The sequence below is a fragment of the Engystomops pustulosus genome, chromosome 1 (genome assembly GCF_040894005.1).
Source record: "Engystomops pustulosus chromosome 1, aEngPut4.maternal, whole genome shotgun sequence".
Classification (NCBI taxonomy): domain Eukaryota; kingdom Metazoa; phylum Chordata; class Amphibia; order Anura; family Leptodactylidae; genus Engystomops; species Engystomops pustulosus.
This window is the reverse complement of record NC_092411.1, coordinates 186,784,246-186,808,048: the sequence shown is the minus strand read 5'-3', so window position 1 is coordinate 186,808,048 and position 23,803 is coordinate 186,784,246. Positions and strand designations below refer to the sequence as shown.

At 42.4% G+C, this 23,803-nt stretch overlaps 1 protein-coding gene across 3 annotated transcripts in view; it reads right to left on the bottom strand.

The window, feature by feature from the left end:
• The window catches only part of CHRNA6 (cholinergic receptor nicotinic alpha 6 subunit), a 70,913-nt gene extending 57,490 nt beyond the window's left edge, over window positions 1-13,423 (bottom strand). Inside the window, exons 1-2 of one of the 3 annotated variants that reach the window (XM_072115330.1) lie at window positions 13,315-13,423; window positions 9,766-9,912 (exon numbers count right to left, since the gene is read on the bottom strand). In XM_072115330.1, coding sequence (XP_071971431.1) covers window positions 9,766-9,841 — 76 coding nt within the window. In that variant the 5' untranslated portion in view covers window positions 9,842-9,912; window positions 13,315-13,423. Of the gene's footprint in view, window positions 1-9,765; window positions 9,913-10,005; window positions 10,159-13,314 lie in introns of those variants that run through there. The other 2 variants (XM_072115322.1, XM_072115340.1) reach the window with 2 other exon arrangements.
• Between the last annotated feature and the right edge of the window lie 10,380 nt (window positions 13,424-23,803).

Sequence of the window (23,803 nt, the reverse complement as noted above, 5' to 3'; positions counted from 1 at the left end):
ACCTCTGGCCGTGCACACCACTGCTCCTTCCCCTGTGTCAGCTGATAGTCAGCCCCCTGCCCAGGACCCTGGCACAAAAACCCCATCGTCGCCTCCACGATCCTCCACAGCATCCACCAGCGTTCAGCTCTCCATACCCCAGACGCTGGAGCGGAAACGCAAATATAGTGCACCCCACCCGCACGCCCAAGCCCTTTATGTCCACATCTCCAGATTGCTTAGCCTGGAGATGCTGCCCTATAGGCTAGTAGAGACCGAGGCCTTTCGCAACCTCATGGCGGCGGCCGCCCCTCGGTATTTGGTTCCCAGCCGCCACTACTTTTCCTGATGTGCTGTCCCAGCCCTGCACCAGCACGTGTCAGACAACATCATCCGTGCCCTGACCAACGCCGTTTCTGACAAGGTCCACCTGACCACGGACACGTGGACGAGTGCTGCCGGGCAGGGCCACTATATATCGCTGACGGCACATTGGGTTAACTTGGTGGAGGCTGGGACCGAGTCTGACCCTGCGGCTGGTCATATACTGCCGACGCCGAGGATTGCGGGGCCTACCTCGGTCCAGGTCTTTCAGGCCTACTATGCCTCCTCCCACCCCTCCTCCACCTCCTCCTCCGAACTACCATCCGTGGGCATGGCGCCATCAGTCGCTAGCTCTAGGCACAGCAGCAGTGCCGTCGCTAAGCGACAGCAGGCGGTGCTCAAACTGCTGAGCCTAGGCGATAAAAGGCACACCGCCCAAGAACTATTACAGGGCATCACGGCGCAGACTGATCTGTGGCTGGCACCGCTGAACCTGAAGCCAGGCATGGTTGTGTGTGACAACGGCCGTAACCTGGTGGCGGCTCTGCAACTCGGCAGACTGACACATGTGCCATGCCTGGCCCATGTGTTAAATCTGATAGTTCAGCGTTTCCTCAAGACATACCCCAATCTGTCTGATTTGCTCAAGAAGGTGCGCCGCATCTGTGCGCATTTCAGGAAGTCCAGCACAGATGCTGCCACTCTCAGGGCAGCGCAGCGCCGCCTCCAACTGCCCGCTCACCGACTGTTGTGCGACGTGCCCACGAGGTGGAATTCAACATTAACCATGTTATCCAGAGTTTACCAGCAGCGCAGAGCGATTGTAGACTGCCAGATGTCAACTTCCACCAGAACTGGTAGTCAGGTCAGTCAGCTTCCTCAAGTCTACAATGAGGAGTGGACATGGATGTCTGATATCTGTCAGGTGCTGAATAACTTTGAGGAGTCAACACAGATGGTCAGTGGCGATGCCGCCATCATCAGCCTCACCATCCCGCTGCTTGGCCTGTTGAAAAACTCTCTGATCAGCATGAAGTCGGAAGCTTTGCGCTCGTCACAAGAGACGGGGGAAGAAGATTCCCTTGTTGATAGCCAAAGCACCCTTAGGTCTGTTTCTCAGCGCATATCGGAGGAGGTGGAGGTGGAGGAGGATGAGGAGGAAGAGGAGGAGAATGTTGGCGAGACACAAGAGGGGACCATTGTTGAGTCCTTCACTGTTCAGCGTGTATGGGCAGAAGAAAAGGAGTTGGAGGAGGAGGAAATGGACAGTCAGGCCAGTGAGGGGAGTGAATTCTTACGCGTTGGTACTCTGGCGCATATGGCAGATTTCATGCTAGGCTGCCTATCCCGTGACCCTCGCGTTCAAAGAATTTATTCCAGCACCGATTACTGGGTATTCACTCTCCTGGACCCACGGTACAAGCAAAATCTTTCCACTCTCATCCCTGGAGAGGAAAGGAGTGTGAGAATGCATGAATACCAGCAGGCCCTGGTGCACAAGCTGAAACACTATTTCCCTTCTGACAGCGCTAGCGGCAGAGTGTGTAGTTCTGCGGGACAAGTAGCGAGGGAGAGTAGGTGAGCAGGCAGCTTGTCCAGCACTGGCAAGGGTACGCTTTACAAGGCTTTTGCCAGCTTTATGTCACCCCAGCAAGACACTGTCACCTGTCCCCAGTCTCGGCACAGTAGGGCTGATCTTTACAGAAAGATGGTGAGGGAGTACGTAGCTGACCATACCATCGTCCTAAATGATCACACAGCGCCCTACAACTACTGGGTTTCAAAGCTGGACATGTGGCACGAACTGGCGCTGTACGCCTTGGAGGTTCTTGCCTGCCCTGCCGCTAGCGTGTTGTCCGAGCGGGTTTTCAGTGCAGCTGGTGGCATCATCACCGATAAGCTTACACGCCTGTCGACTGACAGCGCTGACAGGCTGACGCTTATTAAGATGAATAAAGCCTGGATTTCTCATAATTTCCAATCTCCACCAGGTGAAGGAAGCTCAACCTGAATAATTTATGCACTCCTCCTCCTCCTCATTTTCCTCCTTCTCCTCCTCTTTGTACACTAAAGCAGAGGAAACTGGCTATTTTTTGACAGGGCCCACTGGCTCTAGCTATAGTACTTTATGCATTTAATTTTTCTGGAGGGCCACCTACCCGGTCCTCTGTTTTAAACAATTTTTTGGACTGCCACATACAGGCACTCAATCTATTCAATTTTTCTGGAGGGCCACCTACCTGCTCCTCTGGTTTGAAAACTTTTTTGGACTGCCACATACAGGCACTCAATCTATTTCATTTTTCTGGAGGGCCACCTACCTGCTCCTCTGGTTTGAAAACTTTTTTGGACTGCCACATACAGGCACTCAATCTATTTCATTTTTCTGGAGGGCCACCTACCTGCTCCTCTGGTTTGAAAACTTTTTTGGACTGCCACATACAGGCACTCAATCTATTCCATTTTTCTGGAGGGCCACCTACCTGCTCCTCTGGTTTGAAAACTTTTTTGGACTGCCACACGTTGTCTCCATTGCTACCTCCAAAAGTCGTCCATATAGCTGCCTCCATACATCGTCCCCTTATCAAACGAGGTGTGTCAGGCAGAAATTTGGGTTGTTTTCATGGATTCCACATCAAAGTTGTTAACTTTGTCGCCACCCTGCTGTGTTATCCACAAAATATACTGGCAAACTTTTACCATTTAGGGATATTATTTCAGCGCTTCTTGCGCATCTGTTTACATTCCCCTCACCCGCCATATCCCAAACTTATAAGAACGCTACTACACTTAACTTGGTGCAGGCTGGGACCGAGTCTGACCCTGGGGCTGGTCATATACTGCCGACGCAGAGGATTGCGGGGCCTACCTCGGTCCAGGTCTCAAAGGCCTACTATACCTCCTCCTCCTCCCACCCCTCCTCCACCTCCTCCTCCTCCGAATTACCATCCGTGGCCATGGCGCCATCAGTCGGTAGCTCTAGGCACAGCAGCAGTGCCGTCGCTAAGCGACAGCAGGCGGTGCTCAAACTGCTGAGCCTAGGCGATAAAAGGCACACCGCCCAAGAGCTATTACAGGGCATTCCACATCAAACTTGTTAACTTTGTCGCCACCCTGCTGTGTAATCAACAAAATATACTGGCAAACTTTTATCATTTACCGATATTATTTCAGCGCTTCTTGCGCTTCTTGTTTACATTCCCCTCACCCGCCATATCCCAAACTTATAAGAACGCTACTACACTTGATCTTATACAAAAGGTTCTTAGAAGTGCTGTTTGGGGAGTAGCCTAGAGACAGGGGCTTGGATTGGCGAAAGCTCGCCTGGAAGCGGAGCGCCAGCTCCATCCCAAGATCCAACTAACATAGTTTTAACTGCAGCACCTTTAATCTACTACTAGTTCACTGCCTCCATAATAATAATAATAATAATCTTTAATTATATAGCGCCATCATATGCCTTAGCGCTTTACAAATCATAGGAAACAAATACAAATGTAATGTAACAGAGCACAACATTTGTATGGAACAACAGGAGTGAGGTCCCTGCTCGCCAGAGCTTGCGGTTTATGAAGATGATGGGGTAACACGAGGTAAAAGAATATTTAATGGTCAAGCCATTCTTCTTAGGGAATAGAACAAAATATAATAAATGGAATTGCTGTCGCTTGAACCACTCAGCCGTCATCTTATATACCAGGTCCAGGGTGAATGGGACTGCAGAGAAGTCTGGTGCCTGTTGGTTGCTGGATAACAGATGGGATGACGACACAGGACGGGTTAGTAGAAGAGTTAAAACTTCATGCAGTTAATGAGTGTTATAGGCTTGCCTAAATAAATGGGTTTTAAGAGCACGTTTGAAACTTTGGAGGTTAGGTATTAGTCTGATAGTCCGGGGCAGAGCATTCCATAGAATTGGTGCAGCTGTAGAGAAGTCTTGGAGACGCGAGTGGGAGGTCCGCACTAGGGTAGAGGTTAATCTAAGATCACTGGTGGATCTAAGAGCACAGGTTGGGCGATAGACTGAGATAAGAGAGGAGAGGTAGGGGGGTGCAGCATTATACAGAGCTTTATGGATGAGGGTTATTATTTTAAACTGTATTCGAAAGGAGACTGGCAGCCAGTGCAGCGACTGGCATGAACTGTAGGCATACATGGTCCCCTTATCAAACGAGCTGTGTCAGGCAGAATTTTGGGTTGTTTTCATGGCTTCCACAACAAACTTGTTAACTTTGTCGCCACCCTCCTGTGTAATCCACAAAATATACTGGCAAACTTTTATCATTTAGCAATATTATTTCAGCGCTTCTTGCGCATCTGTTTACATTCCCCTCACCCGCCATATCCTAAACTTATAAGAACGCTACTACACTTGATCTTATACAAAAAGTTCTTAGAAGTGCTGTTTGGGGAGTAGCCTAGAGACAGGGGCTTGGATTGGCGAAAGCTCGCCTGGAAGCGGAGCGCCAGCTCCATGCCAAGATCCAACTAACATAGTTTTAACTGCAGCACCTTTAATCTACTACTAGTTCACTGCCTCCATACATGGTCCCCTTATCAAACGAGCTGTGTCAGGCAGAATTTTGGGTTGTTTTCATGGCTTCCGTGTTAACTTTGTCGCCACCCTGCTGTGTAATCCACAAAATATACTGGCAAACTTTTATCATGTACCGATATTATTTGAGCGCTTCTTGCTCACCTCCTTTGGTTCCTCTCTGCCACCCATTGGTTTGAAGCCTGAGTCCATTTAGGGTATGTCGCCATGCCACTCTCTAGCCTGCCGCTGCTGCCGCTGCCTCTGCATGCCGTCCCCTATAGTGTCAGGGTCAATTATTGGATGTTTTAGATGCTATCTAGCTTCATTCTGTCACTCTGTCATGGCCATGCTGTTGCCCATAATTTTGGCATAATGGTGCGATTAAGCAGCCTCAGAGGCATCCATGCATGCTGCCCCTGCTGTTTCCTGTCCATTTCCGTGGTGTTTCCATCCTTTTCTGAGGTTCCCAGGTGTTTGGCCAAGCTTCCCTGTGCAGAGCCTTGGTCCCCTTGAAAAATGCTCGAGTCTCCCATTGACTTCAATGGGGCTCGTTATTCGAGACGAGCACTCGAGCATCGGGAAAAGTTCGTCTCGAATAACGAGTACCCGAGCATTTTAGTGCTCGCTCATCTCTAGTCATACCACACATGGAATATTGTGTACAGTTTTGGGCACCAGTGTTTAAAAAGGACATAATCAAATTTGAATGGGTGCAGGGGAGAGCAAGCCAGTTAATAAAAGGAATGGGCAGTCTAGAATACAATGTTAGAATACTAAATTTGGGATTATTCATTTTAGAAAAAAGAAGACTAAGGGAAGACCTCTTTTTAATCTAGAAATACCTGAACAGGCAGTACAAGGATTTCTCCAAAGATCCAAAGAGTGTCAGGACCAGACCCAATCATATTGGTAAAATGTGCAAATAAAGCAATTCAAAATACATAAATCTTCCCTCCATGAACTATATAATACACACAAAGAACAATATACATAAAACAATCCACCATATAATATAAAATCAATACAGCGTGCCGCCATATACCATATAATACATACAGTGTGCCGCCATATACCATATAATACATACAACCAGCCGCCACATACCATATAATACATACAGCGTGCCGCCATATAGTATATTTTACATGGTGGCACGCTGAATGTACACACATATATACAGATATACACTCACCGGCCACTTTATTAGGTACACCTGTCCAACTGCTTGTTAACCCTTAATTTCTAATCAGCCAATCACATGGCGGCATTTAGGCATGTAGACATGGTCAAGACAATCTCCTGCAGTTCAAACCGAGCATCAGTATGGGGAAGAAAGGTGATTTGAGTGCCTTTGAACGTGGCATGGTTGTTGGTGCCAGAAGGGCTGGTCTGAGTATTTCAGAAACTGCTGATCTACTGGGATTTTCACGCACAACCATCTCTAGGGTTTACAGAGAATGGTCCGAAAAAGAAAAAACAGCGGCAGTTCTGTGGGCGGAAATGCCTTGTTGATGCCAGAGGTCAGAGGAGAATGGGCAGACTGGTTCGAGCTGATAGAAAGGCAACAGTGACTCAAATCGCCACCCGTTACAACTAAGGTAGGCAGAAGAGCATCTCTGAACGCACAGTATGTCGAACTTTGAGGCAGAAGGGCTACAGCAGCTGAAGACCACACCGGGTGCCACTCCTTTCAGCTAAGAACAGGAAACTGATGCTACAATTTGCACAAGCTCATCGAAATTGGACAGTAGAAGATTGGAAAAGATTGTTGCAACGCCACAGCCTACCTGAGTATTGTTGCTGACCATGTCCATCCCTTTATGACCACAATGTACCCAACATCTGATGGCTACTTTCAGCAGGATAATGCGCCATGTCATAAATCTGGAATCATCTCAGACTGGTTTCTTGAACATGACAATGAGTTCACTGTACTCAAATGGCCTCCACAGACACCAGATCTCAATCCAATACAGCATCTTTGGGATGTGGTGGAACGGGAGATTCGCATCATGGATGTGCAGCCGACAAATCTGAGGCAACTATGTGATGCCATCATGTCAATTTGGACCAAAATCTCTGAGGAATGCTTCCAGCACCTTGTTGAATCTATGCCATGAAGAATTGAGGCGGGTCCAACCCGTTACTAGCATGGTGTACCTAGGGCTGTGGGGGGTGGAAGTGTCAGCGGGCGCGCAGGGGGAAGTTTCTGTGGGTGCGCAGGTACATGTGCCGGCCGCACGCGTGTTGAATGGATGGGCGGGCTGTGGGGGGAAGTGTCGACCCGCGTGCAGGTACATGTGCCGGCCGCGGGCGGCTGGATGTAATGGGCGCCGGAATGTGCGGGGGGTCGGGGAGATGTACCGGCTGGAACACATGCCGGCGCGCGGGAGCCCGACGCTGCCGCCTAGTGTAGCAGGAAGCGTGCCGCCTGAGGTGAGAATCTCAACTCGCCTCATGGCAGGTGGGCCCCTGGTTGGACCTGATAACCTCTGATGGAATTTACCATTATCTACTATGATAAGCTCCTAATGACCCTTTCTCAAAAATATCTTTGAGAAAGGGTCGTCCGACCCGAAACGCGTTAGGAGGATTTTAATACCTTGTTTTAAATACTTAACATTCTATTTGTTAAGTTTTATCAATAAATGTTACATTTCTACTTTTAAAATTTTGGAGTTGAGTCAGTTTTTTAACTGCTGTTGAGACTCCTACGACGGTGGTCAGCGCCCACAATGTCTAACCAACCAATTTTTCTCCTATACATTACCGGTTCCCTGTTGTGAACTGACTATTCTTGTTTGGGCTGGTGGAGCAGCTGATTGTGTGAAGATCTCAGACTTATCGAAGGAATGCCACCCTACCAAAGGGTAGGGTTATACAATACTAGCCAAGGTGGCCTATGGTGAGCACCCCATTGGGGACCGTTTTCTTCATTTTTTGCTTACCTAATGATATATTACCCGAGGCGCCGCCCTTCATTGTCTTGTTTTTGTCTTTCTTCTTTTAGGTAGAGTAGCTCTTGGCAGGTAGGTAGCTCTTGGTTTACATCACCACGTCCATTGCGTGATGTCCCTTACCTAAGACCTGTCATCAACAACAAAATACTTTAAGACATACCCCATTTGATTTCCTGCTTTTAATAATTTTGTGTTTTTTTAATAGCCATCCACTCATTCAGTAGATATGAACTGTAAATAAGTTCATACTAGCCAAGGGGGTTCTAACATTTTATTTTCATACAGCACAGAGAGAAAATAAAAGGTTACTAATCAGCTAATTCATATTTACAATTCCATGGTCATATCTTCTGAATGGATGGACAGATTTAAAAGAATGAACACAAAATTGATCAGGAATAAAGTGTCAATCTGATGGGATATAGCATTTAGTATTTTGTACTTACTGACAGGTGTTTCTTAATGAGAAAGTCTTTGTTAAGGAGATTGCACTGGTTTCGGAGTCCATCTTGACTACTGTCCGCCATCTTAGATACAGCGGCCATGTTCCCTGACCACTGTCAAGTTAATGTCATGATTCAAACTTTTTATGTTACATTTTATGTAACCTGTTTGCTCGCCTGCCAACTAATTCCCTTTGACATTTAATGAGAAGCCAGTCTGCCCTTGATGTTACATTATATTATGATTCTGATGTCCGCTTATCTCCTTCTTCTCAGGAAATTAGTATAAACAATATCTGTGTACAAGGTCCCTGAGAACTGAGCACAATTAATACATTTTTTCCCAGAATGTGCTGATGACCAATAGCTTTGCAGTATACTATTCACGCCTCTTTGATGACTCTTCAGTCTGTGATATTATGCATTTTAATAGATTAAAACGGAAGAGAAGATCTTTACATACACTAAGAGACTGACGTGTCTTGGTTTTATGTTCAAGTTCCTGGTACCAGGACAACCATGAAAGGGTTAATTAGGACTCACCTTACAAAAGTCAAGAGGGCTGTTGGGGCCCTGCATAAAAATTCCATTCAGTCTTATAAGAGCAAGGCATTTTTTTCACACTCTTCTCCACCACTATGACTTCTGTTGAGGTGTGCCCCTTGGGGGGATCTTACAACTACAAGGCCCACAGGCAATGTCTGATTTCCTGATCATACCTATATGCTACAATAAAGACAATAGAAACTTGACTACATTTGTCTTTATTGTTATTTCTTTAACCTGTAAGTTAGATTAAAAGCCTTGTTATGTCAAAGCAAGACGTTAAAAATTTTATGGAGCAAATCCACTGAACACAGCCAGAAATAGATGCAGAAAGCATTTCTGCGAAACCCATATAAACTTAATATGACAAGTGAAGCAGATGTTATGCAAGGTACATGTGACCGCATCTCTCCCCTAAGTCTTTGTTTAATGCATGGCTTAACCATATTAAATTTTTATTAACAAAATTGCCTTAGTCTTTCAACCCTTTTAGTGCCAGAAGGCATTTATTTCAATGAAAAAGTTAACCTTTACATTGAAAAATAATTGTTGATATTAACCTTTATATATAACTGTTATACTATAATGTGAAAGGCAATAAAAAGTACAGATGAATTATTCAACATATATATTAATGTAAAGCCTAAAAAATGTAATCAGTTTACCAAATCATTAAACTACACCTTTGTTACTAAAAATATACATTTTGTAATACAGAAATGATGTTAATGCTACAGTAGAATCCTATAGCTGTAGCAGAGCTGAATTTGTCATGTAGCTGTTTGCGCATTGTAACAATTACATAGGTAAATAATTGGTTTTATTTATAATGAATATATATTTATATACAAACACAAACAATTAAGCTGTTACATTATACATGAAATCAATATTAGTATTACTATAGTATTGTTATTATCTTGTATGTTATAGAATTAGGATTAGTATTTTGTGAAATGATATAAAAATCTCTTACCTTTTAAGCCCACCAACAGAATAACTGAACAGTAGTAGAAGAGTATTTCAGTTTTCCTAATACTGTAAAAAAACATTTCTTCTGCTGCAGTTGAAGGTGAAGGAACACAAACAAACGTGATTTCAGGATCCACACAAAATCAGGAATCTGCAAGAACATGAAGCAAATAATGCAAATCAAGGTCATCATAAAAAAAAAACAGACACAGGTAAAGTAACAGCTCTAAAATGTGTCTCATACCGTACAGGTAAATGGAATGGAATCAATCTGCTCTGCTTTCACAGAGACTGCATGTGTGTATCTTTCATGAGGAAAAGATTCACAGGGAAAAGTACCCGTTCATGTGATAGAGAATACAGCCCCAAGGGATAAACATGGCAAACAGTGAGAGGATAGTTCAGAAGAGATTGAGGCAGAGCAACAGAATGCAACCTGTATTCTTTACCAGCCAGATGGAGAGGTATCCAGAGGTTTCTGAGAAATCCACATAGACTATAAATTATTATGAATCAATGAAATAGTACAGGGAATTGTCTAGTGATACTGGAGATTGTTTTATTATTGTCACACTGTCCATCATTTATTAGTGCTTATCAGTATTTCCAGGATTTGTATGGAGAGTTTAAAGGGATGAAACAAAGTTAACACGTTATCACTTAGTAACAGAATAGGTAATAACTAGATCAATGGGGGTTGTGTTCTCATATGAAAGCATGTTGCCATTGCATTCACTACTAGGGGACTGCTGAAGATAGCAGAGTACAATGGTTAAATATCTTTATAAGTAGCATATATACAGTATAAATGGCAACTGACAATATCTTACATAACAAAAACACTCCGTTCTTGCAATCAGTTGAGGGCTTCCCAACATTTTACCCCATTGATCAGCAAGTTATTGCCTATCCTGTGAATTGGTAAGAACTTGTTGTTTTAGTTAAGTGCTCCTTAACGGAAGTTATATGAAATGATACTGTCCACAGTATTTCCAATAGAACTGAGCTGCCATACCACACACAAGCCATGGCTAATATAAGTTGATATGTTTTTGTTAAAATCAGGAAAAAATAGCAAAAGCTGCCACGTTTCTTAAATACCCAATGTAGCTTTCAAATGGAAATTTTCCATTACGTTAGATATAGTTGATTTTCCTGAAATCCCAGAGTCCCAAGGCTAATTCCACAGCAAGACAAAATTGTCCTGCTTATTGGATGATACAACCCATTGGCACATATGCAGAGAGCAATGTATGTTCTACTCATTGCCCACAGATAGGTTTTTGGTGAAAATATCATTATATATGGTTGAAAAGAATGAAAAGAGTATCAGTGAAGTGAGATGCTTCTTAGAGCAGCCAGATGAAGGTTATCACTTTAATTGCTCTTATGCTGAAACAACTAAAGTTTTAAATTGCTTGCGTGACCTCACAAATGATGTCTTCGAAAACATGACCGCCATCAAAAGATCTAATTAAGAAGTTAAGTCTGCAATCTATAATGCTACTAAGCTGGGTTTGCAATGGTGCATTCTGGTATATTATAGTATGCTACTAAGGAAGAAGGGGGTGACTTAGTCTAACTAAATAGTTGATTGAAAAATATTTTGATTTACAATACTGTGTAAAACCACACATCATCAATTTTCCAGTTGGTAAATTACTTGCTTCTGCGTTATCCTAATACTTTACTGGTAATGGCTATATTTATGTACAGCAATTTCTTCCTTTATACTTGCTGGTGAGAATTGTTGGGGTCATGTTCTCCATTCACCAACATTTACTCCATACACTGAAAAGGATGAATTCAAGGTAGAAGCCACCAATTGCTGTAGATGGTGGTAGTTACTGTGACCTGCAAAAAATTCCCCAATCTGCTGAACTTCCCTCTTGGGCTATTTCTGGAAAACAGGAGGATAGACTTTCTTTGTAATAAATTTTATTTATATAGCTCCATTGTATTCCTTACAGATTATGGGGACATATACAAATAAAGACATTACAGAGTCAAATCATTATCAATATCATGAATTTTATCACAAATTTGCATGTATCCCAAGGGAACACTGTTGAGTGGTGTGAGATTTTCTAAAATGCATCACTTGGTATCCTTAAAGGGGTATTCCCATCTGGGCATTTACATTTAATTTACTTCATTTGCCTTATGTAAACATTTCTTCAATTGGATGTTATTTAAAAAAATGTTCCTGTGTGAAGATAATTTCTCATAAATGTAGCCATGTTGTCCCTTAGAAACGAGATAGCTTCCTCGGATACGACCACCTCGCACTCATGCGAGGCAGGCGTTATTGTGTCCTGCCTGACCACCTGTATTCAGCGATTATTAACACAGGATGGCTGAGGTACCTGCAATAACTCCTGGACATTATATATACAAAAACTTTTTGCTTCTTTGCACAATCTCTCCTGCAGAGGTGGCCGTATCCAAGGACACAGTCTTGTTTCTAAGAGACCATATTACTACATTTATGAGAAATTGTCTTCACACAGATATTTAAAAAAAAAACCATCTAAATGAAGAAATGTATATATATGACAGATTAGTTAAATTAAATGTGAATGCTGAGACATGAATACCCCTTTAAATGAAATCTACCATCAAAATCAAGCATGATAAATCAGAGACACTTACTCAAAGATGCAGGAAATGTGACTGTGGTAATCTTCTTATATGTGTTATCCATGCTCTCCTTCCTTCTAAAATAAACTTTTAAAATCATGCTTATGAGTTTCAGTGCTGCAGATTCACAGGTTGTTACAGTGAACTTTCCATCTCCCACTGTATGCTGAACCTTCCTCTGCTACAGTAAGATTATATCACTCAGAGGGATGAGTGAAGTGCTGAGGGAACAGATGAGGATACAGTATAACATGCTGTAAAGTTGCAGCACAGAATAACTCTGGTAACACCCCAGGAGCCCTTTAGGCGCATTAGCATAATTTTAAACGTTGATTTTGTTGATTTTTGATTTTGCCTTGATGAGTAAGTGTCCCTAGTTTATCATGCTTGATTTCGATGGTAGATTTCCTTCAAAGAAATTCTCTAGTGCTAGAGACCATGCTCGTTTATAGGGAACTGATGACTGGTCCCAATAACCTCCGCTATGCTGATTTTTAAAAAATGCGTTTGTCAGCATTCTGAATAATTTCAGTAGTTTATAATAGTTTATTTTACATTACCGGGCTCTCTGCGAGAAGTGTGTGTTGAGTCAAGGGGGAGATGAAGCAGCAGTCTGTTTGTGTGCGTGTGTCTCTTCATGCATTCTACCTCTACTCTACACCATCCCCTTCCTGCTCAGTGTACCTGACAGGAAGTGGGGAGGGGTGAAGGAGCTGGATGAGTGTGGAGACTGACACAGGCACACACACAGGCCCCTGGCAGGGAGCCAGGTAACGTAAAATTAAACTATTATAAATTACTGAAATTATGCAGAATGCTGACACAGATTTATCTATCCCATAACTATTGGGACCTGTAACCAGCTAAGAATGATAGGTTAGCTTTATATACCATCTTCACCTTCTGGGTATACCTGAAAATATTGTCTCTCACCAGAGTGCAGTTTGTCTCTAAGTTCTGGAAAGAATTCTGTGGGTGTGTGGGTATCTCTCTGTCCTTCTTGTCTTCATTCCATCTGCAAACTAATGGACATATAGCAAACATAAGAACATTTCTTAAAGGGCTTATCCGGGTTTAAAAAATTTCTTATGGCCGGGCTGGGGAGGGCTATTTAAACACAATAAACATGTACGTACCTCGTCCGGCGCTGCCGATGTCCCGCGCCATGGTCGGTCTTCTCTGTGCGCCGGTTTCATCCGGCCGACCGGAAGCTCCCATGCGCACCATCTCCCAGCGCTTACAACGCTGAGAGATAGGGACGGATGGGAGGAGCCGTCCACATCACGGACCGGAAGCTCCCTGTGCGCGGCTTCCGTGCCCCTGTAAACAAACAGGGGCATGGATCGAAGGGACCGCGGCACGGGACATCAGCGGCGCCGGACGGGGTAATTACATGTTTATTATGTTTAACTAGCCCTCCCCAGCCCGGCCATAAGTAATTTTTTAAACCCGGATAACCCCTTTAAGGTGTCAAGAATAATGGAAATACTTTCTCCCACTCTTGCTTTGAACAAGAGTATCTTAAACAATTAAAGTTCTTGTTCTACAGAAATTTTGAAATAACATATTAACAACTGTGCACAGTTTGGGCCCAGGCTCTTTTGAACCTTGGCAAATAAAAATGTAAAACTTTTCCTGGTCCTGAGTATATTTTTGGGGAGTTGGTATAGTTGTCTACCAAGAACTTGTGGCTTAGGGTTCTGTCTGGGAAGTTTTCTCCACCCTTTTATGGTCTGTATTCTATAAAAGAAATCATTAAAGGTGTTAGCCATGATTCAGTAAATCTGTTCCATTAGACATGTATTTGCATGTATTTGTACCAGTCTCTCTTTCTCACAATACATCTCTCTGACAGACCCTGGAAGAGGGGAAGAAGCAGGATGAGTCATAATCTCCTGCTGAGGGACCCTCCTATTCATTAATGCTAAGACACGTAAACAATGAAACAAGAGAGTCTGCAGACAGCACTAAAGTAAGTATCAAGAATGATAAATGATATTACGGTTTATTGTAAAAGCCGTAAAGGCAAATTGGCAACTTATGTAAGAGTGGCCAGTTGTGAAGAGGAGTATGGAGAGGGCTTATGGACCAAACCTACTCCATACGCAGCGTGTGTCAACACTTGCTGCTAACTGCCATGTTCAGTGACGGCACCTATCATGCCAGCTAACCTGTTAGGTGCTGTTGTCCTGGATACTACCATGTATATAAGCTGGCAGGTGCCCTCCATGACATCGGATCCGTGCAATGACTGCTGTCATTAGCATATCTATATAACAGCCTGAGACAGACTGCAATTTAGAAGCAGTAAATCTACTATATACTGCAAAATAGTTGTATTGCAACCAAATTCCTGTTTTGGTTTACCAGCAGGCATCTATAAGAGCCCCAGTTACAGGGGGAAATGTGAGTTAATGTCTCATCAGAGCTGTACTGGGTCTGATAAGACTCAGCAGCTCTAATTTACCCCTACAGACCCGGCAAAGTAACCGCCGGGTCTGAGCCGCTGGTAGTGACGGCTCTGCTATTTACTGCAGAGCGATAATTCAACACTATGTAGTGAAAAAAAGAAAAGGCAGAAGTGGTAATAAACCGTGATTACTACAGACTCAGTACACACGTCTGCTTACATCTTTGGTCAGTGGGCTGTGTGGATCAATTTAAAATGTATTTTACATATTTTGTTTTCTTAGTTGACAATGCCTCTTATCTTCTGGAAATACCTGTTTGCTCAGAGTAGGCAAGATAAGCAGTGGGACTAGACATTTCTAACGTACATAGAAATCATGGGTCCCCATAGAAAAGTCAGTTACTGACCCCGCACTGCAGAAAATATTGTTAAAAAGTAAAAGAATGGTTTTACCATTTTGGGGTACATAGGACTCTCACAGTCCATCACTATAAACATCACGATACAAAGAATAATATTAACAGCCACTACATGACCTTTAAAATTACTGCTACATATTGAATAATTACCACATTACTAGTTTTGTATAATACAGCCTTACCATATCTATTACCACCACATAATAACTGCATAATAATGCCATACTGATTCTATATGATACCTAGAATACCATTCCCACCATAATATGACTGAATAACACCAACATACTGATTCTGAATAATACCACAATGCAATGACAACTACCGTTACCACTAAGTAATGGCCCAGATTTTTCAAAAATAGTGAAAACTGCATCTGCTGCACCAGCACCTTTAACATAGGACTCTTCTGTCGGACTCTGCATGATAAATGTGTTGCACGGTTTAATTGTGTACAAGAACGACTTTCAGTGCAGTGTAACCGCCACAAAAATGAGTCTCAGACACTTTAAAAATACATGTTCAAGCAGTTTGCACATTTTAGAATGTGCAAAGTCAGATAGAAAACTGCCAGAAAGGCTTGAATAAATATGGGCCATTGATCGCATTTTATTACTATAATGCTTCTGAATAATAGCATGACCACTACATAATGACTGAATAATATCAGCATCCTAATACTGAGTGAATATCAATAAACAAAATTAATACACATTTAAAAAATTAACTATTTTACACAGTCATACTGTAGGTCCTATGAGGAATTACAGTCTAATTACTATATAACTGTTGTAATACAGTTGCTGTCTTTCTATTCTTCTCCATCCTTGTAGCTTTAAATTGCCCCATGTAGTTTGGTACCTCCTGAATTAAAGTGCCAAACAGATAACCCTCACAGAGCTGATAAATCACAACCACAGGTCTGCTGCCACAGGTCTTCAGATTTTACAGCACATCTCCACCTTGGTTCCCTAGAAATATCAAAGTTACAGTATAGTGTCCCTGCAAAACAATGCTGTGCCACTAAATAATATACACTCCTTCCTTCTCCCCCCCCCCCCAAAAAAAAATCAGATCTACTTCTTACCCCATAACTGATCACACTGTGCCCTCTGCATCAACAATATGCAATGTGACCCTTTAATGTATTAACTAGAGCACCTTAATGAAATTAACATATATACAGCACCCATTCATAAATATATGCATAGTAACCCTACCCCTAAATTCTTCTATAATGCACCATACTTAATGTGTATACATTGACTGCTATTTAATTTAAATACAGACCCCTAATGCACACTCCTACAAACATTGTCCCTGGAATGTGATAATTAGGAAAATAAAATACATACTTACTACATGCAATCCCGTCTATGTCTGCAATCCCGTCCCGTCTGCAATCATCTACTGCCAGGATCTTTTCTGCAGGTTATTCAGAAGCTGGTGAAAGTGTCCCTTTAAGCCCTGCCTTAGGCCTGTCCACCTCAACATGCCACAAAAATGCATTTTTCAGGACAGATGGTGCGTATTCATAGTACACTTTCTCTAGCCTGATTTTTTTATTTTAGTTAGGGGTGTAACTAGAAGAGGCTGGGCCCCATAGCAGACTTCTGAATGGGGCCCGCTTCCCCCTTAAATATATTCATATTTATATAAACACACATGTAAGTTACAATCACACACAGTATATGTACACCATATATACATACAGCAATATACAATGGCTGAACAAAAGCAAAAAAATTTTAAGTTAGTCAGCTCACTCACGTATCTTCATTTCCAATCAATGGCGTGGAGGAGGGTGCACGGAATCAGCTGAAATAATCCAAAGTAAGATACACTATAGCAATATACAATACAGACATTCAGCATATAAACACCCAATATTCTGGAGTCTGGGGCCCCTTGACACTGTGGGACCCATAGCAGCTGCAATAGCTGCTACCACTGTAGTTACACCCCTGAGCATAGTAATGATATATTAAAACAAGTGCAATAATAATTCCTAAGATACAGTAAGTTCTCCATTTCTGGAATAGTTTTTAGACTGTCACCAATATATAATGTACACTCACCGACCACTTTATTAGGTACACCATGCTAGTAACGGGATTGACCCCCTTTTGCCTTCAGAACTGCCTCAATTCTTCATGGCATAGGTGCTGGAAGCATTCCTCCATATTGACATGATGGCATCACACAGTTGCCGCAGATTTGTCGGCTGCACATCCATGATGCGAATCTCCCGTTCCACCACATCCCAAAGATGATCTATTGGATTGAGATCTGGTGACTGTGGAGGCCATTTGAGTACAGTGAACTCATTGTCATGTTCAAGAAACCAGTCTGAGATGATTCCAGCTTTATGACATGGCGCATTATCCTGCTGAAAGTAGCCATCAGATGTTGGGTACATTGTGGTCATAAAGGGATGGACATGGTCAGCAACAATATTCAGGTAGGCTGTGGCGTTGCAACGATGCTCAATTGGTACCAAGGGGCCCAAAGAGTGCCAAGAAAATATTCCCCACACCATGACACCACCACCACCAGCCTGAACCGTTGATACAAGGTAGGATGGATCCATGCTTTCATGTTGTTGACGCCAAATTCTGACCCTACCATCCGAATGTCGCAGCAGAAATCGAGACTCATCAGACCAGGCAACGTTTTTCCAATCTTCTACTATCCAATTTCGATGAGCTTGTGCAAATTGTAGCCTCAGTTTCCTGTTCTTAGCTGAAAGGAGTGGCACCCGGTGTGGTCTTCTGCTGCTGTAGCCCATCTGCCTCAAAGTTCGACGTACTGTGCATTCAGAGATGCTCTTCTGGCTACCTTGGTTGTAACGGGTGGCGATTTGAGTCACTGTTGCCTTTCTATTAGCTCGAACCAGTCTGCCCATTCTCCTCTGACCTCTGGCATCAACAAGGCATTTCCACCCACAGAACTGCCGCTCACTGGATGTTTTTTCATTTTCGGACCATTCTCTGTAAACCCTAGAGATGGTTGTGCGTGAAAATCCCAGTAGATCAGCAGTTTCTGAAATACTCAGACCAGCCCTTCTGGCACCAACAACCATGCCACGTTCAAAGGCACTCAAATTACCTTTCTTCCCCATACTGATGCTCGGTTTGAACTGCAGGAGATTGTCTTGACCATGTCTACATGCCTAAATGCACTGAGTTGCCGCCATGTGATTGGCTGATTAGAAATTAAGTGTTAACGAGCAGTTGCACAGGTATACCTAATAAAGTGGCCGGTGAGTGTATATTAAGCAGAATGCTGAAGCTATTATATACAGTAATGACAATGAATGCATGTTGATATCCTTGCCTTCCCACATGACTGCAGATAATTAAGTCTGGGTTGTGGTGTTTGGAGATTGTTGATTGAAACTGGTCCCGAGACAGACAGGATAGTCTTTCTAATGAGATGTCAAGAAATTGTTGTATCCCACCATTCAGAAAGTGTGGACTGCTTCCAAACAGATAATGGACAATGCTAAACAGTTTTTGTAATACAGGCAGTCCCCGGGTTACATACAAGATAGGGTCTGGAGGTTTGTTCTTAAGTTGAATTTGTATGTAAGTCGAAACTGTATATTTTATAATGGAAGTTCTAGACAATTTTTTTTCTTTTGCCCCAGTGACAATTGGAGTTTCAAAATTCTTGGTGTAATTGGACCAAGAATTATCTATAAAGCTTCATTACAGACACCTTACAGCTGATCGTTGCAGTCTGGGACTAAAGTAAAGCATCCAGAGAGCTTCACCAGAGGTCACAGTGGGCAGAGGGGTCCGTCTGTAACTATGGGTTGTCTGTAAGTCGGGTGTCCTTAAGTAGGGGACCGCCTGTATATGGAATCTGGGGAGTTTCACACAGGCCATTAGGCTTTGAGTTTTGAGATAGGCCTCAGGTGTCTTTGAACTTACACATAAAAGGAAAGTTTGGGATCTAACAAGTCTGTTGCCCTGGAGAGAAAGAAACCGACAATTCGCCACTTTCAATTACACGGTCTGTTCAAGGCGTAATTTTTCCTCCTGTTCCTGTAACTCTTCAAGCTTAACAGATGCATGGCTACCTGTGCTGCTTTCTGCACTTTGCAATGTCTTATATTTTCCAATTTTCTTTCAAATCCGTACTATTATAGTTACCCATGACCACACAAACTCTATGAAATTGGAGGAAAGATATTTTTCTAATAACCTTTGGGGAGATTAATTATCATTTTGACACAGGATAGAACAAACTGGATACAAACTGCGCTGTTGAGGAAAAATGCATTAAAGACATTAATAAAACTATATCCACTGTAGGGGAACTTTTACTCTCTGCAAGTTTAAAAACTACAATTTATACTTTGTTTTTATTATATTTATTGTTGCACATTTATATTTTTAAGTCAACTAGTTAGATCTTGATGATACACTTGGATAGTAATTAAAGCTGGTAAAGTCGGACATTGGGGCTTATTGACAAAGGGTCCGTGGCCGCACTTTTGTCGTTTTTTCTGACATTTTCGGAATTTGCGCCGCAGTGACAGGTATTTAACTGGGGATTTTGTTGCACACGATGGGATTGTGGCGCAGCTGCGCCGGCTTTCATGGGACAGAAATCGGGGGCGGGCTGTTGGACGATCCAACTGACGCGGACTGAGCGCGGAATTTAACTTTTAAATTGTGTCGCAAGATCAAGCACTTACGTGCACCAGGAAGAAGAAGGTGAAATCTGTCAGACCTGAGCGGGGAAGCGACACAGTGCATGATCGTCGTACAATGCACTTTCGTGAACTCCACATGACCGGGTAAGTAAATGTGCCCCATTATGCCTCAGCATCAGTAGTGTCAATGCAGTCCTATTATTTAGGAATCAAACCTCCTTGCCACTACTTCAAAATAGACAACATATTTCGGAAACAGTTTATTTATTCCTATTTGTGCTGAGATAAAAGACTGGATAAATTAAAAATTAAATGCTATATTTCTTAGGTGGTCTTTCTTTTTGCTTTCCATTTCTAGAAACTGATTTGATGAAGGTCATTAAGGTCAAAGTGAATAACAATGAATAATTGAAATCCTGTCTCTGCAATCCTTGTAACAGTGAACCTGACACTGAACCTTTTCATTATAGAAGACTGAGTGACTGCCAAGACCCACATCAATCAGTCGCTGGGATAACCGGCAATAAGGATTTCCTTTCTACTATCATAGCTGTACTTTATGATATAGGAAGAAAAAAGGCTCTGGTTTAAGGTTAGAGCGTGCTTCATTTTATTTTTAAAACTTAGGAAAGCACAAAGGCGTACATTAATCTGCTCTGTGATGTTTTATTCCCTGCATATTTTAACTTTTTAATGCCGCATGACTAGTTGTTTGTATGAAACTAAAAAAATGCAGCACTGAGCAAAAATCTAAATTATTCTTCAAGTCTCAGGCTCTCTATGCTCCCCTACATCAGATGCTCGGGACATGTAATATACACAGTGTGCAGGCACACAATCCATGGGTCAAATTATCTCCAGTGTCCAGTTGTTCCGCTAATAAATTACCCAGTAGGCAGGCTACACAGGCGACCAATGAAAGGCTCCCTGTTAATGCAATACCATGGACGTGGCTGGTAGCAGGTCCAAGGCAACAAAGACCATAATGATACATGGTTTATGTCAGATAATGGAAGAAACACAAAGAAATGTTCAGTTCACACAATCATTTATCTGCTCGAACATCTGGAGGTTTGCTCATTGTGAGAATGGTAAAAATTCTTGCATTTTCCCTCTATCATTTTGCCTTATCAATGCAATTCTTTCAGGTGCTTGGACAACCAGCTGTGATGGGAAGATGGTCTTATCTTCTAAGCCTGAATTATAATACAGTCAAACAACCAGGCTATCAGGAAAATGGAATTGTTCATGGGTGGCAATAAATACTATATACTTATTATGTTATTAGTCGTCATCCCTTTATTCCATGCAGATCACCAGCCACAGTTAGAAATTATGTAATTTACTTCCTTTCATAAAATCTGGACATCTGGAAATGCACATTCAGTTTTGTTAATCTGCCATGTATATACATTTCTTCAATTAGATTTAGATTCAATTTTTTTTTACCTGTGTGAAGATAATTTCTCATAAATGTAGTGATTTGGTCCCTTAGAAACAACACTGTGTCCTTGGATACGGCCACCTATGCGGGGGTGATTACACAAAGTTACTGCATAACCCACAGTCGTCCTGTGGTAATGAAAGCTGAAGCCCAAGCGGTCGGACAGGACTTAATAGCGCATGTGTGGCCACCGCTGCCAGAATGTGAGGTGGGCGTATCCGAGGAAGCCATCTTGTTTCTATGGGACAGCTTGGCTACATTTATGAAAAATTATCTTTACAAAGGAACAATTTTTTTTTAATAACATTAAATTGAAGAAATGTTTACATGTGGCAAAGGAATTGAATTAAATGTCAATGCCCAGATGGGAATACCCCTTTATGTGCAAGCCTGATGTACCAGGCTCCACCTAGTGGTGGCTTGCACAACCAGTTTTATTATCTGCATATAAATATTGTATGAAGTAGAATGATCAATGTATTCACACAAGTTGTCTAGAGTTAATACTGTGAATAATATGGTGTCTAAACCAATACAAATTTCTGATTTCAAGTTTGCTTGAATTTTGCTTCACATAATGGGGTCATTTACTAAGGGCCGATTCGCGTTTTCCCGACGTGTTACCTGAATATTTCCGATTTGTGCCGATTTTTCCTGAATTGCCCCGGGTTTTTGGCGCACGCAATCGGGTTGTGGCACATCGGCGCTGGCATGCACACGACGGAAATCGGGGGGCGTGGCTGAATGAAAACCCGACGGATTCGGAAAAACCGCCGCATTTAAAAAAAAAATGTGTTGCAAAAATTGCACTTACCTTCACTCAGCCCGGCTCGGTGTATTCCAGTGCGTTCCGATGCTCTTCAGCGCAGCAGCGCCACCTGGTGGACGGCGGAGGAACTACCTTAATAAATCCCGGCCGGTCCCGAATCCAGCGCAGAGAACGCGCCGCTGGATCGCGAATGGGCCGGGTAAGTAAATCTGCCCCATTGCGTTTTGAGTATGTATCAAAATGTGTTCCATGCTGCACAGGATAGACATACTTCTATTGCATGCAATGGTTGAACACAGCGAGAAGCTGTGGTAATTCTGTAAGATGTGCAGATGCTTTTTTTTGTAGGATAACACACTGCTGAAATTCTGAGGTGGAAATTCCAGATGTCCACCCCATTATGGCCCCAGCCATAGGCAGTAATAGGTATTCTTATGTGAAAGATTATAAAATGCATAAAATATATGTATACATTTCTATGGGTTACAGCTACAATAAATAAAAAGGGTTTGGGATCATTCAGAAGATTTGACGTTTGATAAATATCTGTTTATTGTAATCATATTCACAATGGCCTTTATTCCCTGGGCAAGAAATAGTGACATCTGGTGGCTCAATGTGAGACTCTTTAATGATCTCAATAGATGTGCATAGTAATAAACCTGTTCATGGAAATAGCGACAGGTGGATATATATCTGGTGTAATATATGACTTGCATGCCTCCTCATTAATCTCTGTATCACAGAACAGCTGGATCATACTTCTATTCTGTCCCAGCTATTTCACATGCTTATTTTCTGAATTATATAAGGATTGCCCACATTTATTAAGGCTCTTGCACCTTTTTTTCTGTCTGACTTTGCAAGTTCATCCTTGTTGAAACTGCTTGCACATGTATTTAAGAAATGTCAGCGTCCCATATGTGTCGCACGTGATTCATTTGTGCCGCGGCTGCACTATACATGAAGCGACACAAATTTCTGCACATAAAGGGACGTTCCAGTACAAAGTTGGACTGACCGTGCAACGCATTTATCATACAAAGTCTGACAGAAGTGTGTTAAACACCTCATGTTGAAGTTGCACCAAAAAAGGTTAGTACACTTCAATAGGGTAGGTGTGAGGACCTTAAAGGGATCATAGCATGACAATTATAGTTCTGGTGATGAAGCTTCAACTTCACTTGTTAGACCTCCCATCAGTGATTGGTTACAGACTCCGTGGGGGGAATGTATTAATTTGTGGTGCATGGTCTGTTTTCTTGCGCCCAACTTTAGTTGTGTTTTGCACTGTAATTGACCTTAAATTATTTGGCACTCTGCCGGAAGAACAAATTGGTGTTAGAAATTACACTCAGGAAGGGTTATAGAAATTGATATGCTTTTAACGGGTCTAAATGTGCACCAGAAATTGTGCCACAAAAAGGTCTAGGTAAAGAATAGCAAAATAAAAAGTTTTGGAAAAGAAATACTGTGCCCATTTTAGGAGACAAAAAAGGGTGCATGAAGGTTGGAAAACATAGCCTTTAGTGGTGTTGACACATAATAAATATGTCCCACGAGGTGCAGTGGGTTATATTTGGTAAAGTCTATAGCAGAATAGGTGGATCCACATCTCCTAACTACTATCCCCATAGGACTTTGTTCACAATATATTTTTGGCATTATTTTAACACATATGGTGGGAAAAGCTCTTG